Below are 12,366 nucleotides of genomic sequence, written 5' to 3'. Positions count from 1 at the left end.
GGATTTTTTACATAGATAGTCTGGAAGCAAGGTCAGCTTCCTCTTCCTGAGGCCATTTCCAGTTGTCCTTGGTAACTGGAAGTGGGGGTAGCAGCGACTTCAGTTACTGCCTGGCTGAGAAGGGAATTCTCACATCACTATGAAGTATGACAGCTGACGAAGAGTTTCGAGACATAGTGTTTATCAGGCGATGAAGTTTTCTCCTATTCCAAGGTTACTGCTGTTTTTAAAATCTATAGTAAGGATTGATTTAGTGGTGAACAAAATGTAGTCTACACAGATGTTGATTTAGAATGAGGTACACCTGAACCCTATATCACGTTATAAGCCTACTGTAGGGTAAGTGAAAAAGCATCAGGCTTTTCTGCCCTCCCGCCATTAGGATGGATGATGGATCCTTGCGGTCCTGCATGCATGCCTGATGATGGGCACCTGGAGTGGGGTGTGGGTATGCGTAAGTGGGTACAACTGGGCTGAGAGACTGGGCTTAAAAGGGCGGCGTCACTGAGACGCCAGCAGAACCATGAGAGCAGAGACCACCAGAGAAGGCCGGAGAGCCCAGACTTGCTGGGGGTTGGGAGGCCTGCCAGCCTCCCGGGTGCCCGCCCCCCACCCAGCACCCCTGCCTGCTGTGTACCTGGTAAATCCCAATAAAAGCCTGAAAAGCCACCGAGGGCTCCAGGACTTCTCCTTACTCTGTCTGCTTGGATCATAGAGAACCTGCCCTGCGGCCATCCTGCCGCTACACCTACTTCAACCAGAGATTAAAAAATAGAGAATAAGCATTGAATTGCATTGATCGCTTTTTCTACGGCTATTGACACAATCATTGTTTTTCTCCTTCACTCTGTTAATGGTGTTGGGGGGGAATGGATGACCTGAACGAACTCCACAAACAGTTGTATGGACCCCACTCCAGACCAAAGAGATCCAAGACATCGAGGACTACACATCCCGTAATGTCACGACCACCAAAGGAAGGACTGCTGGGAACTGAGGGTGGAGTTAAGGAGCCAGGTGTGGTGTATAACCAGACATACGGGCCTTGGGGAGTCCTTGGTTTTCGTCGGCTTTCAGCGTGCTATTGGGGTTCCAGCTCAGCGGAACTGGTAGGATGCTTTTACCAATTTATCTCTCACTCTTTCTCCCTGAGTTATTCCTTTCTTCATTTCCCTTTTTTTGTAAATGAGCCCTTTATTAGCCTTTCTGCGTGGGCCTGCAGTTGAGTCCCTCCTAAGCACGCGGGTGAGGGCCCACAGTAAGGCCAACCCCATTTCACATGGGGGTTGCCTTGTAACAACGGTAGAATTATAGGAATAGATTCTAATATTAAACCATCTTTTAATTCCTGGTGCAAACCTCAGTCATGGTGCATCCGATTGTCATTCAATGCTAGATACACTTTGTTAATGTTTTGTTTATGGTTTTTGTTTTTTTTTTTTTTTTAAAGATTTTTATTTATTTATTTATTTGTTTGTTTATTTATTTATTTATTTATTTATACAAGCACTGGGTACAGTCAGAAGCGCGGGAGGGTGAGAGGATTCACCAGAGCCAGAGCGGGGAGCAGAGCAGGCAGAAGGACCGAAGGACACTGCTGAGGGGAGCAGCGGGCGGCAGGAGAGGTCTGCGTGCCATGCGGGACTCTCCTCCGGTGGCCGGGGAGCAGCCGGGGATCGAACAGGCGCTGCAGAGGCTGCAGGCAGCTTTGCAACCCAGCGCTCTACCGCTGCGCCACCAGGGAGGCCCTTGTTTATGATTTTTGTTTGATGCTCATTAGCAAGAGTGGCTTATCCTTTTCCTTTTGCATAGTGTCCGAGTCTGGCTACATTTTGTTTTTGCAAAAATGAAGGATGCATCAAAAAGAGTTTGGAGATTTTCTTTCTTTGTCTCTTTTCTGAAAGCACAAACAGGACATTGGAACTATTCGTTCCTTGAATATATTGTGAAATTTTGTAAAATCATCTGTTCTTGAGCAAGTTCTCGTAAGAGCATTTTCTGGGATCACCCTCTCTTGGGGAGGTTTTCAAACGTAGTGCCTGGTTTCTAGTTTCTTTGTAGTGTTCTGTTTTCATAAAACTTCTCTGCAACAGAGCGACTCATACACCCTTTGTCCACTCTCCTGATAGGTACCTGTGCTGACTATTCATTACCAACCTCGCCAGACATTTGCTGATGTTACTAGTCATTTCTTACAACTAACTTGGGTCTTCATTCACTCTTTCTATTGTTTATGTATTTTCTATCTCATTTTTTTATTTTGTCTTTATTTTCTTTTACTTAGTTTGGGATCATTCTGTTGTCTCTTTTTTTCATTGTGGTAAAATGGACATAACATTACGTGCACCATTGTAACCACCTTTGATTGTACAGTTGAGAGGCATTAAGCATATTCATATCATGTGCAACATCCCTATGTGACGCTATGTATGTGCACGTATTTTGCGTGTGTGTGTATACATGTGTGAGTGTGTTTGTGTGTGACGCTAGTCCCCGTGCTCTGTATCTTTTTATTTTAAAATCGGAAGTTCATACCTCTTGACCCCGGCACCCATTTCGCCTGCCAGAACCTCCTTTCTGTTGTTCTTTTGTGACTTCTGACGTCCATCAGCCGCCTTACCTGTGAAAGGAAGCGACTTGGCCATCCAAGCTGCCTGCTTCCAGGTCTGAGATGTGGGGTCTCTGTAACTCCCTGTGAGGGGGGTCAAGGTTCCCTCACCCCCGCCTCCTACTCCTCTGTAGGGGTCAAGGGGGATACTACTTCTTGTCCAGGTATCTTGGAAGGAAAAAAGCTTGGGGGCTCTCGAGGGGGCAGTTTTGTTCAGGAAAGGTGGGGTTGTGGGAACGAGAGCAGCTCCTGGTGGTCCCTGCCTGCCTGTGGCTGTTTCCCATCATTTCTCCAGATCCTGCCTTGAGATTCTTCAGGGTCGTGGGAGCGGGAAGTGCTGAGCTGCTGGGGGCTGGCTAGTGGGGTTCCCTAGGGAAAGAAGCCACCCAGACCTGCAGGGAGGATGGAAGAAGGGGGTGAAGAAAGAGTTCCCATCCCTCCTCCCCATCTCCTGCACCCTAGTCCCTCATCCTCCAGCCTCTTCCAGAATGGAATTTTCCAGGAGGGGTCAGTTTGGACTGCAAGCTAGGACACGGGGGCTATCCCTGAGTCTGGCTGCCTTCCTGGGAAGGGAAGTGGGTCCCACAAGGACTCAGCCAGCTGTTGCAGGCCGCCTGGCTCTGACTGGGGCTCACCTTCTGGAGGGAACACCTCCCTGCCAAGGATCTGTCCTGAGGCCTCAGTGCCTGCTTTGCCCTGGGACAGAGCTCCCTGCATGCTCCCCCACATCTGCCTCTGTGCCCCGGGCTGCAGCTGGGACTTGAGTGGTTTGCTCTGAGCATCAGAGGAGAGGGAGTTGGCAGGTGGTGGGTGAGTGGAGCATGCAAGGGCGCCAATGGTCAGGGAGTTGACAGGGTACCTGGGGTCATTACCTGAGCATTGGAGGGCAGAGCTTTGGTGAGCAAAGGGAAAAAAGCAAGCATCCGTCCCAGAACCATTTCCACGAGAGATGTGAGAACAGTGAGTGTGAGGGGCGAGCAGTCCACAGCCTGCCCTCAACCCCCTCCTGTCACCTATTCCTCCCCTCAAAATGCCTTCTGTTGAGGTGGCGCAACGGGATGCCAAGGGGCCAGGTGTCCTGGTGGCAGGTTTAATTTCATCCTGAGTGTCAACATACATTGATTGATGGTGACTCCTGATCAGTTAGCCATGGCTGTCAGGGCTGGGAAAGAAGGGGACACGAGGCCCAGAGCGGCCGCCAGCCCTGCCGTGGGAGAAATCAATCTTACTGCAGTTTTATGTAGTTCACGCTGAGGTGTGAAAGGTTGTCAGCCCGCCACTGGGTGGGTAATGGGCCATGGAGTCCATCCTGCTATTACTTTAAGTGACAGGCCTGGGCCTGCTTGGCGTGCAGTAGTGAGGAGGTGGGCAGAGCTCCGCCTGCAGGCCCTGAGCCGCTCCACCCGTCGGGGTCACGCTCCATCACCTTGCTGTGGGCAGCAGCTTCTCCTCGTGGCTGGTGCTTGTCCTCTGGGGTGCATGGGTGCCCAGGCCTTCTCCCAGTGGCCCAGCCCTTAGCGCAACCCCCACTTCACTGCTCCCTGAGTCACCTACCCCCTTCTCACAGGTACGGTGACCATCTGTTTGGGGTTTTTTTAGAGAAGCCCCATTTTATTATTTCCTCTAAAGGTGGTTTTTAAATGCTCCTGAGTAAGATCTAGTAAGAAATTTCAAGTAAGTAAATTCCTCTGCCAGGAAACAGCCCTTTGGCAGGCTGGGCCGCTTTCTGCCCCCAAAGTGGAGCTCATTCCACCCCACAGAGTAGCCTCCGAACAGCTCACCTGCCTTCAGGTAAAGAGCTCACCTCACCCTTGTTGTATTTCCCTTCTAAAGAGGGACCATTTGCTCGAAAATAGTCCCCTCCCTGCACCTCTACTGCCCCACCGCCTTGTTCATTTCTGACACCCCCACCCAGCGCGACCCCTCGGGAGCAGGAGTTTTACCCTCTCCCTGTGCACACGGCGTGACTTTAAGCTGGCTGAATTTTTCCTGGCTCCTTGCGCTGGTGCCTGATTCTGGCCCATTGCTCTCAGCCAGAAACCCCTAAATCCTAGGATCCCTCACGAGAAACAGCGCTCCTCAATGGCTGATGTGGGCAAGTTTCCCATCATGGGGGCTCTGCCAGGCAGAAGGGGGCGTGGCCACTCCCCCCAGACAACCTCAGGGGCCAAGTGGACTAGGGCACCTCTCCCCATCCCCACATAGAGAGCAGGGGGCCCTCTTGGCTCCAGGCCCTCTCCCATCCCTGGGCTTAGCTGGGGCCCTCAGGGGGTGCTCCCTAGGGGCGAGCCACAGCTTCCTGGGTCAGAGAATTCCCAGGATGGAACAGGTCATAGCTGGCCCCAGGCTTCTGGAATTTCCTGCTTCTTGGATGGAGGATGAGGCTAATGTTCCTTTTTACTTTAACAAGACAGAATGGAAGCCAGTCTAGGGAGTGCTCTGGATTTCTGGATGGTCAGAGTTTCAATCACCAGGAGGGCTGGGTGCCCTGTTTGCAGGGGTCCCCAGATCAGCCATCCTAGCAAGTTGTTCTTCTCACATGGGGTGCCTCTGAGGCTACAGCTTTGCTAGAAGGTTATTTCCTCTTTGCCCTGCCAGGAGAAATCACTGTCAAGACCCTGCCTGTGGAGCCAAATCTGGCTGTGCACGCTTGTCTGAGCCCCTGGTTCGGTTCTGTCTGTTACAGCAGTTTCCCCTGCAGGCCCTTTCAGCACACAGCAAGGGACTTGGTGCAATGGGGAGGGGGGGCACTCTTTGCACTCTGACTCCATGCACCCCCTCCCCACTCCTTTACCTGAACCTTCCTCCCCCTCCCACCCTTTGAGCAAGAGTACATGCCAGAGCTTGTCAAACCAGATCCCATGTTTAGAAGGTCAGGCTTCAGGAGCTGATGTCTGGTGAAAATCACCTACTGCTGGTGACCAAACATGCTCAGGGAACCCCTAACCATACCCTAACTTTTCATTGCAGAAAGTCAGCAGGACAGACATGGTCCTACCCAGCCCCCTCACCCCTCACTCTGCCAGGAGGCACATCGGCAGTAATGGTGCTCCTGCCTCCAAAACCAGCTGTCTCCTTTGTACTCACCTCCACTGGCCACAGGGTGCGTGAGAGTGTGCTGGGGGGTGGACTTCCCAGCCCTGGAGCCCCAGCTTTGATCCTCTGCCCCACCTGTCAGCTGTATCCCAGAATACAAGCCTCATTTGTTTAAGAAAGGGCTTCCTAGTAGTGGCCTGGAGCCATCTGCCCTGACACTATAGTAGTCAGAAGAGAGTGACCTCCCCGCCACCCCTCAAAGATCTCAAGGGCAGCGGAATGTCCTCTTGCGTCAAACTCTGACCAGTGAGAGGCTCTGATTTAAGGTTAGCACCCCCTCCCCTCCCACCCTCATACTCCCCACTTTAGAAAACAAAAGAAGCAGAGCCAGCATTGTTTGTTCAAGTGACATCTTTCAATATAATCTCTAAAACTCTATGAATTGAACAGATAAAATACCTCTGGGCTATTTTGTTACAAAATATTTGCCATTTGGATTAGTCGCTGGGTGCAGCCACCCTGCCTTTCCCTAGAGAGGTTTCTCTCCAATGGGTGAAGGGGCGTATGCGGGGGGAGGGGGTGCAGCGAGAAGGTATGTACAGCAGAACACAGGCACAGAGGGACAGATGGTTATCAGGGGAGCTTACTGGGTACGAAGAGACATTCTGGCAGGCTGTGGGGGAACACGTGGGGTGGGGTGTCAAGGGTTTCTGGGTCCAGGACTCGGGGCTCATAGATGTATGTGCCTTTGGAGACAGGCAGGCAGGCAGGCCTCCAGGACAAGCTGCCAGGGCAGGGCCTTGCTCCAGGTCTGGAGGTGGGACTCGCCCAAAAGTGGGTGGGAAAGTTAATTTTACCTCCCACTCCTAATTCTGGAGTTGGGGCCCAATGGATAAAATTGAGAGAGGGGTCCAGTTCCCCAATGTAAGGCCTAGAGAGTTATGAGTGGAGCCATCTTGGGGTGATTGGGTCTGCACCCAGGAGGCTGTGTGTGGGCCTGCCCAGTGCTCCGCTGCTCCCAGTGCTCAGCCCGGGGAGAGGAAGGTGGTCTCCCCAGAGCGTCTCCAGCGGAGCCCTCTGAGAAGGCTAGTGGCCCCGACATTGCCTGGCCATGGGGAGGGTCATGAGGCTTGTTGTAGGTCCCTGGGGACAGGGACAGAGGTGGGTCCCAACCATGGCCTGTTGCTGATTGGGGCAGGAGGTTACAGACTCTGGCATCCTCCACAGTGAGGAGCGCCAGCTACACCCTGCCACGGGCCAGGGGGACTGAAACCCTCCCACGGCTCAGCTCTGTGCTGCTGACCAGGCTGCCCTGCTTCCTAAGCGAGGACCTCCAGCGCTGTCACTGGGGCCCAGGGCGGCCACTGAAGCCACTGGGGCGAAGCCCCTGGCTGGGGAAGGGCACGGAGATGCCTGAGCATCCGGGTCTCAGAGAGAGTCCATGCGCTCACACACACGAGCCCACGCGCTCTGCTGCCCCAGTGGGGAAGGTCAGGGCTTTAGCAGAGGTGGGGTGGGCAGAGGTGCTGTGCCCATCATCATGGAGGAGGGCATGTGTCATGAGAAGCACTATATGAACAGGTGACATGGGGCCGAAGTGCCCCTTCCTCAGCAACCCTGACACTCCTGGTCCCCAAGCCATGAATATATTCAGCCACCTCCCAGCTCCTATTCCTTGAGCTCATAGTCCCTACCTCCCATCCCTAACACCCATTCTTTTTCAGCCCCCACATTCAAGATTTGCTCCCCCATCACCACCACTCCACTTCCTCCTGAGTTCCTGGCATCTGCTGCCCAGCCTTCCCTTTTCTAGGGTAACCAAGGATAGCCGAGGTATCTGAATGAGTGCACCCCATCTGTGAGCCCCTCCATTCTGAAAGACTATGATAGGAGAGACTCTAGTACAGAAAAGACACAGGAAAGGGGCCAGGGCAACAAAGTGGGGGAGCAGATCCTGGGGCCTCGGTGGGTGAAGACAGCACGCTGTTTCCAAGTACGGAAACTGGGCTGATGAGACAAGACCAGAAATAAACTTGCTGGGTGACATCATCGCGACATCTAGTGACCACACGTACACGGGAAACTAGGTCATCGGAGCCTCGGAGAGCAGGGAAGGGCCTGTGCCTCCTCGCAGCCCAGGGTGCTGCAGCTGGAACTGGGGAAGTGGAAAAGAGGCCATCTCACTTTATACCCAGCCAAAGGGCTTTTCCATCTCTTGGGGTGCTTTGAAAATGGACTCCAAGTCAGAGGACATCTTAACAAAGAACAGCAAAGAATTGTTGGCTCGGGACTGGCTTGGACCCCACTTTCTGGGAGGGTCAGGGTCAGAGTGGCCATGGCACTGCCCCCGAGGGCTCTGCGGCTGGTCTACCAGTGCTCTGGGGGCTGCGGGGAGCCTGGCTCTGGTACTGCTTGGCCCTGGGGTGGTCAGCCAACCCTGCTTGGCTCTCTACTGCAATTTTGAGCGTGTAGGGCCTCTCTTAGCCACCCCTGCTAGAGGGGGCCTGGTGCCTTGGAGGAGGGGGGTTTAAAGGCAGAGAGGCTGGCTTGGGGAGCAGTGGGGGAATGCAGGAGCACTGCCGCTGGAGCACTGCCTCCCACGCCCCTCTGCACCCACTGGCGGCCACTAGGGCATGCAAGAATGAGCCCTGAAGCGGCTCCAGATGCTACCTCTGCTGGCTGAATGTGCCCCAGGGCATGTGACTGCCCTTTCTGTGTCTGCTGCCACAACAGAAGAAATTCACCTGGTGCCCGGGTATGTTTATGTTTACGCCCTGGGCGCAATTGGTGCTGGCTGGGTGTTATTTGGGACTAGGAACTCGGGTGTATTTTGAGGATCTGTGATTTCACCATCCCACAGCCCTACTGAATTGACCTAGAGAGCTGAGGGTGTCCCTGCTTCCCCCTTCCCTTTCTGGACGCTTTCCTGGAGTCTGGACAGCCCCGGGCAGGCAGGGTTTCAGCTCCTGAGAGAGCAGGAGACCTGGGGCAGGGGGAGCATGTGGTCAAGACAGCCAGCATCCCTGGGGGTGGAGGAGCAATAGAGAAAGCCCCCCTCTTCTGTTCCTCCAGAGACCCAGGGCCAATTCTCCAACAGCGAGGCACCCATTGCTGGGGTGCGGCCAGACCACCTTCAGACTGTGGCCCAAGTGGCCGAGTGCTGGCAGGAGCAGAGGAGACCTGGCTGTGTCCCCTGGAGAGGGAGTGTCTCCAGATGAGGGCGGAGGAGAGCTCAACTCAGTGAAAGCAGCTTGGTTGGGTGAGGCAAACCCAGGTCCCAAGGATTGGGGTTCTCTCCAAACAGTGATTGGTGACCAGGAACGCATCGTGCCAGGGTTCGGGGAACAACGAAGGGGCAGTCAGGGCTGTTGGGGGCAGCCCAGGACCCCTGGGCAGCGAGCCTCCCGGGACAGCAGCGCGGTGGGGGCAGAGTCTACACAAGGCTCCTGGAGCCGCTGGAGTAGCGGCGCCGGTGCAGCAGGGAGCCTGGTGGGCAGTACTGGTGGGGGTGGTTGTAGGGGGGAGGGGGCGGGGGCAGCGGAGGCTGGTGGATGACCTTGATGGGGGAGCCTGGGCCACCCAGGGGTGTGGAGCCGCAGGAGTCGGAGGATGAGGAGGCGTAGCAGGAGAGAGCCTGGCTCAGCAGGGGCTCCATGCGGGCCAAGCAGGGCTTGTCCAGGACAATGACCTTGACAATCTGCTGGCACTGCACCAGGGTCCCCGGGGGTGTGGGTGGTGGTGGCGGCCTCGGCGGGGGCTGCTCTCTCAGGGGGCTAGGCTGCAGGTCTGGCATTGGCGCTGGTGCTCCCCTCTCGGCCCCCAGCCCCGAGTTGTGCTGGGACGTTTGAAGCCTGTTGTGAATTGACACCTAGTTTAGAAACAGTCAGAGAAGCATGAAATGTTACAAGACTAATTCCCAGCTGCTGGGACTGGCTACCCTGAGCCTCCCGCCCCACTCTCAGCCCTGGCTTGGGTGCTTCTCCCATCTCTCCAGCCAGAGAACTGGCTGCCATGGACCCCGAGCAGCCCCAGTCTCCTCATCTGTGAGATGGGCCAGTGGATTCAGATTTCCCCAAGGCTGTGCGGGCTGAATTCATGGACCTGCTGGGTGCCTCTGGGCCAGGGAGGAGCTTCTCCCCACCTCCCTCTCCACCAACCTCAAATTTGAAAAGCAAAATTCACAGTTCCTACCCCTCCCTGCCCCCCAAGGACACACAGAGACTAGACACAAGGTCGGGGCTAAGCATCTTTGAGCCTTTCGAGGCCCTCTCCTCCCAAGCCTCTGTTCAAAGGGAAGCCTTATCATTACTGTGGAATCACACATGTGCCCAAACCCCAAAATGCCAGGGACTCCTGAAGGTGTCGCCTGAACCCTGCCCCATTCTCTCAGACTCCCCAAGATCGTGGTCATGCATTTAAGAGCAGCCCAGGCCAAGGCTAGACTTGGGTCCCCAGTGGTGCTTCGGATCCAACCAGCATCCTGGTTAAATTTGTCCCCTTGCAGGAGGGGGAGCCCCCAAAAGACTCTTATCTTTACACCCTGAGTGGGCATGAGGAGGTAGGTCCTCCCTCAGCCCATGGAGGCCCTGAGCGACACTTGCTGGCAGGGGAAGGTGGACGAAATGGACAGAAGGGAGGTTAGAGGGTTCTGGGAGGAAAGGGGTTTCATGCTCACCCACACCCTCAGGCTCTCGGCTACGTGGCTGAGATCTTCAAACACCCGGGTTCTTTGGGGAATGGCTGGGACCCTTGTGTCTGAGGAGGGTTCTTATTGCCCTGGGTGCCACCACCCAGGACTGGCTGCTCAAAACACAGAAGGGGCAACTGAGGCCGCAGGGGAGGAGACCAAATCTCCAGACCTAGACCCGAACGGCCCAACCCAAACTTAACTGAAGCCCAAAACCAGCAGATCCCAGCCTTGTTTATTGGCAAGTGGTGCGATTTCAGGTCCCTGTCCTTGGATCTGAGCACCCCAGGGGGCTCTTCCCAGACTCTCCTGGCCCCGGCCTGTCTGCCCTTACATAGCATGAGGCCCCTCGCCTTGCTCAGCCAGGGCAGGCTCTGTCCGTTGCACTTTCTAGGTCTGAGATGCTCCCAGTCAAATGAAGTTGCCCCTGAACCTCTCACTGCCCTGCACAGGGTAAGTGGAGAGCATGCTGGGGCCCACCTCCCTCTTGGGGAGCCCACTGCAAGCGTCCTCATTTGGGAAGAAGGCCTCTGTCCTCCACTGCTGGAGGCAACAGACTCCCTTCTCCCCCTGCTGGAATTCTGGCTTATGCCCTGGGGACAACAGGGGCCTGGGAGCCGGCAAGCTGTGTGCCTCCGGCTGCTCCCCCAAGATGCCTGGCAGCCCCGAGCACCCCCACAGAACCTTCTTTGTCCTCCCCTGCTGCCCCCAGTGCAGCTCTTGCAGCCCCTCCTCACCTCCCGATCTCCTGGATTTCTAATTCCCCTCCCATGTCCGAGCTGGCTGCTTCCCTCCGCCCCACCCGGCCCGGAGCCTTTATCTTCAATGATCAGTGAGTGACAAACAGGAAGTGACAGCAAAATATTCTCACATTCTGACCCCCTTCTCATTCCCTGCTGATGAAAGAAAGAAGGGGGGCCGTGGGGGGGGGAGAGAGAGAGAGAGAGAGAGAGAGAGAGAGAGAGAGAGAGAGAGAGAGAGAGAGAGAGAGATGGAACATGAATAGCCAGTCAGAACAGCTCAGAGAAGATGGAGAAGCGCCTGCCAGAGGGTCTCGGCCAGGCAGTGATGGAGAGAGGGCAGAGAGAGCTCGGGGTCCAGCTGAGAGGCCAGGGGGCGGCGAGGCTGCCCCCTGCGCGGGGGAGCAGAGGCTGGCAGGGCCCTGGGCTGGCCGAGGGTGGCAGCCTTGCAGATAGCCACACAGCCCCGCGGGCAGGCCACAGATTGCTGGTCCTCCCTAGGCAGGTCAGGCATGGGCAGAGCGGGCAGAAACACCGGAGGGCTGGTAACAGCCTGTGTTTATCTGCAAGGCTAGAGAATGGGCGGCTGCAGGAAAATGGGGAGAGAAGGGGGCAGGGGATGGAATACCCACCCTGGGGGCTTGTCAGCTGCTGGGGCAGGAAGCTCCTCCGTGTAAAGGTGCCACCTCCAGACACAGGTGTGTGGGGGGTGGGGGGCCATGGGGAAACAAGAAACTGGGTTCCCCTGGGGTATCCTGGGGCTTCCCAGAGCTTAGTAGGCTGGTGGGCGGGACTCCTCCCGTAGACCTCTCAGTGGGGGCTCCTCCAGCTTGGAGTGGGTTTGGGAAAGGAGGTGTCTGTGTGAGCACCCGGTGGTCCCTGGAGGCCTGGGAGAGGAGTGTGGGGTGCTGTGCCAGGGCAAGGGGAGCTGGTAAGGGAGGACTGGCGCCCAGCAAGTCTTGCAGGGGCATCTGTGTGCCTCCCCGTAGGTGACACTTGGGGGGTCTGGCAAGGACCAGCTTCTCCAGCCCCTTCCTAAGTGGCTTGGGGATGGGTAGCCCCTTCCCTCCAGCATGGGCAGACTTCAGAGGCAACAGATCTCGCCACAGAAACTCCCTAAGGCAACCCAACCCCAACACACAGCTCTGCCTCACTGTCTCCTGCACGCTCCCCTCCCCCTGGCCTGCTGATGGGCCAGTGGCTCCAGGGAGAAGCTCCGCCCTCCCAGCTGTCCCCATTCTCAACTCTGCAGCTTCTCCAGGAGGACAGGGTCCACCCCAAAGTGACCATTCAGG

At 55.8% G+C, this 12,366-nt stretch overlaps 1 protein-coding gene across 3 annotated transcripts in view; it reads right to left on the bottom strand.

Moving 5' to 3' along the window:
- Nucleotides 1–8,637: 8,637 nt before the first annotated feature.
- The window catches only part of IQSEC3 (IQ motif and Sec7 domain ArfGEF 3), an 86,593-nt gene continuing 82,864 nt past the window's right edge, over nt 8,638–12,366 (bottom strand). For 2 of the 3 annotated variants that reach the window (XM_037514567.1, XM_037514570.1), the window contains one exon: nt 9,078–9,512. In XM_037514567.1, the coding sequence (XP_037370464.1) occupies nt 9,078–9,512 (435 nt within the window). Of the gene's footprint in view, nt 9,513–12,366 lie in introns of all 3 variants that reach the window. The other variant, XM_037514568.2, reaches the window with a different exon arrangement.

This window comes from Talpa occidentalis, unplaced genomic scaffold (genome assembly GCF_014898055.3).
Source record: "Talpa occidentalis isolate TD23 unplaced genomic scaffold, MPIMG_talOcc4v2.1 talOcc4.16, whole genome shotgun sequence".
Taxonomy (NCBI): Eukaryota; Metazoa; Chordata; class Mammalia; order Eulipotyphla; family Talpidae; genus Talpa; species Talpa occidentalis.
Note: the sequence above shows the minus strand (reverse complement) of the source record. Positions and strands in the feature narration are given on the sequence as shown.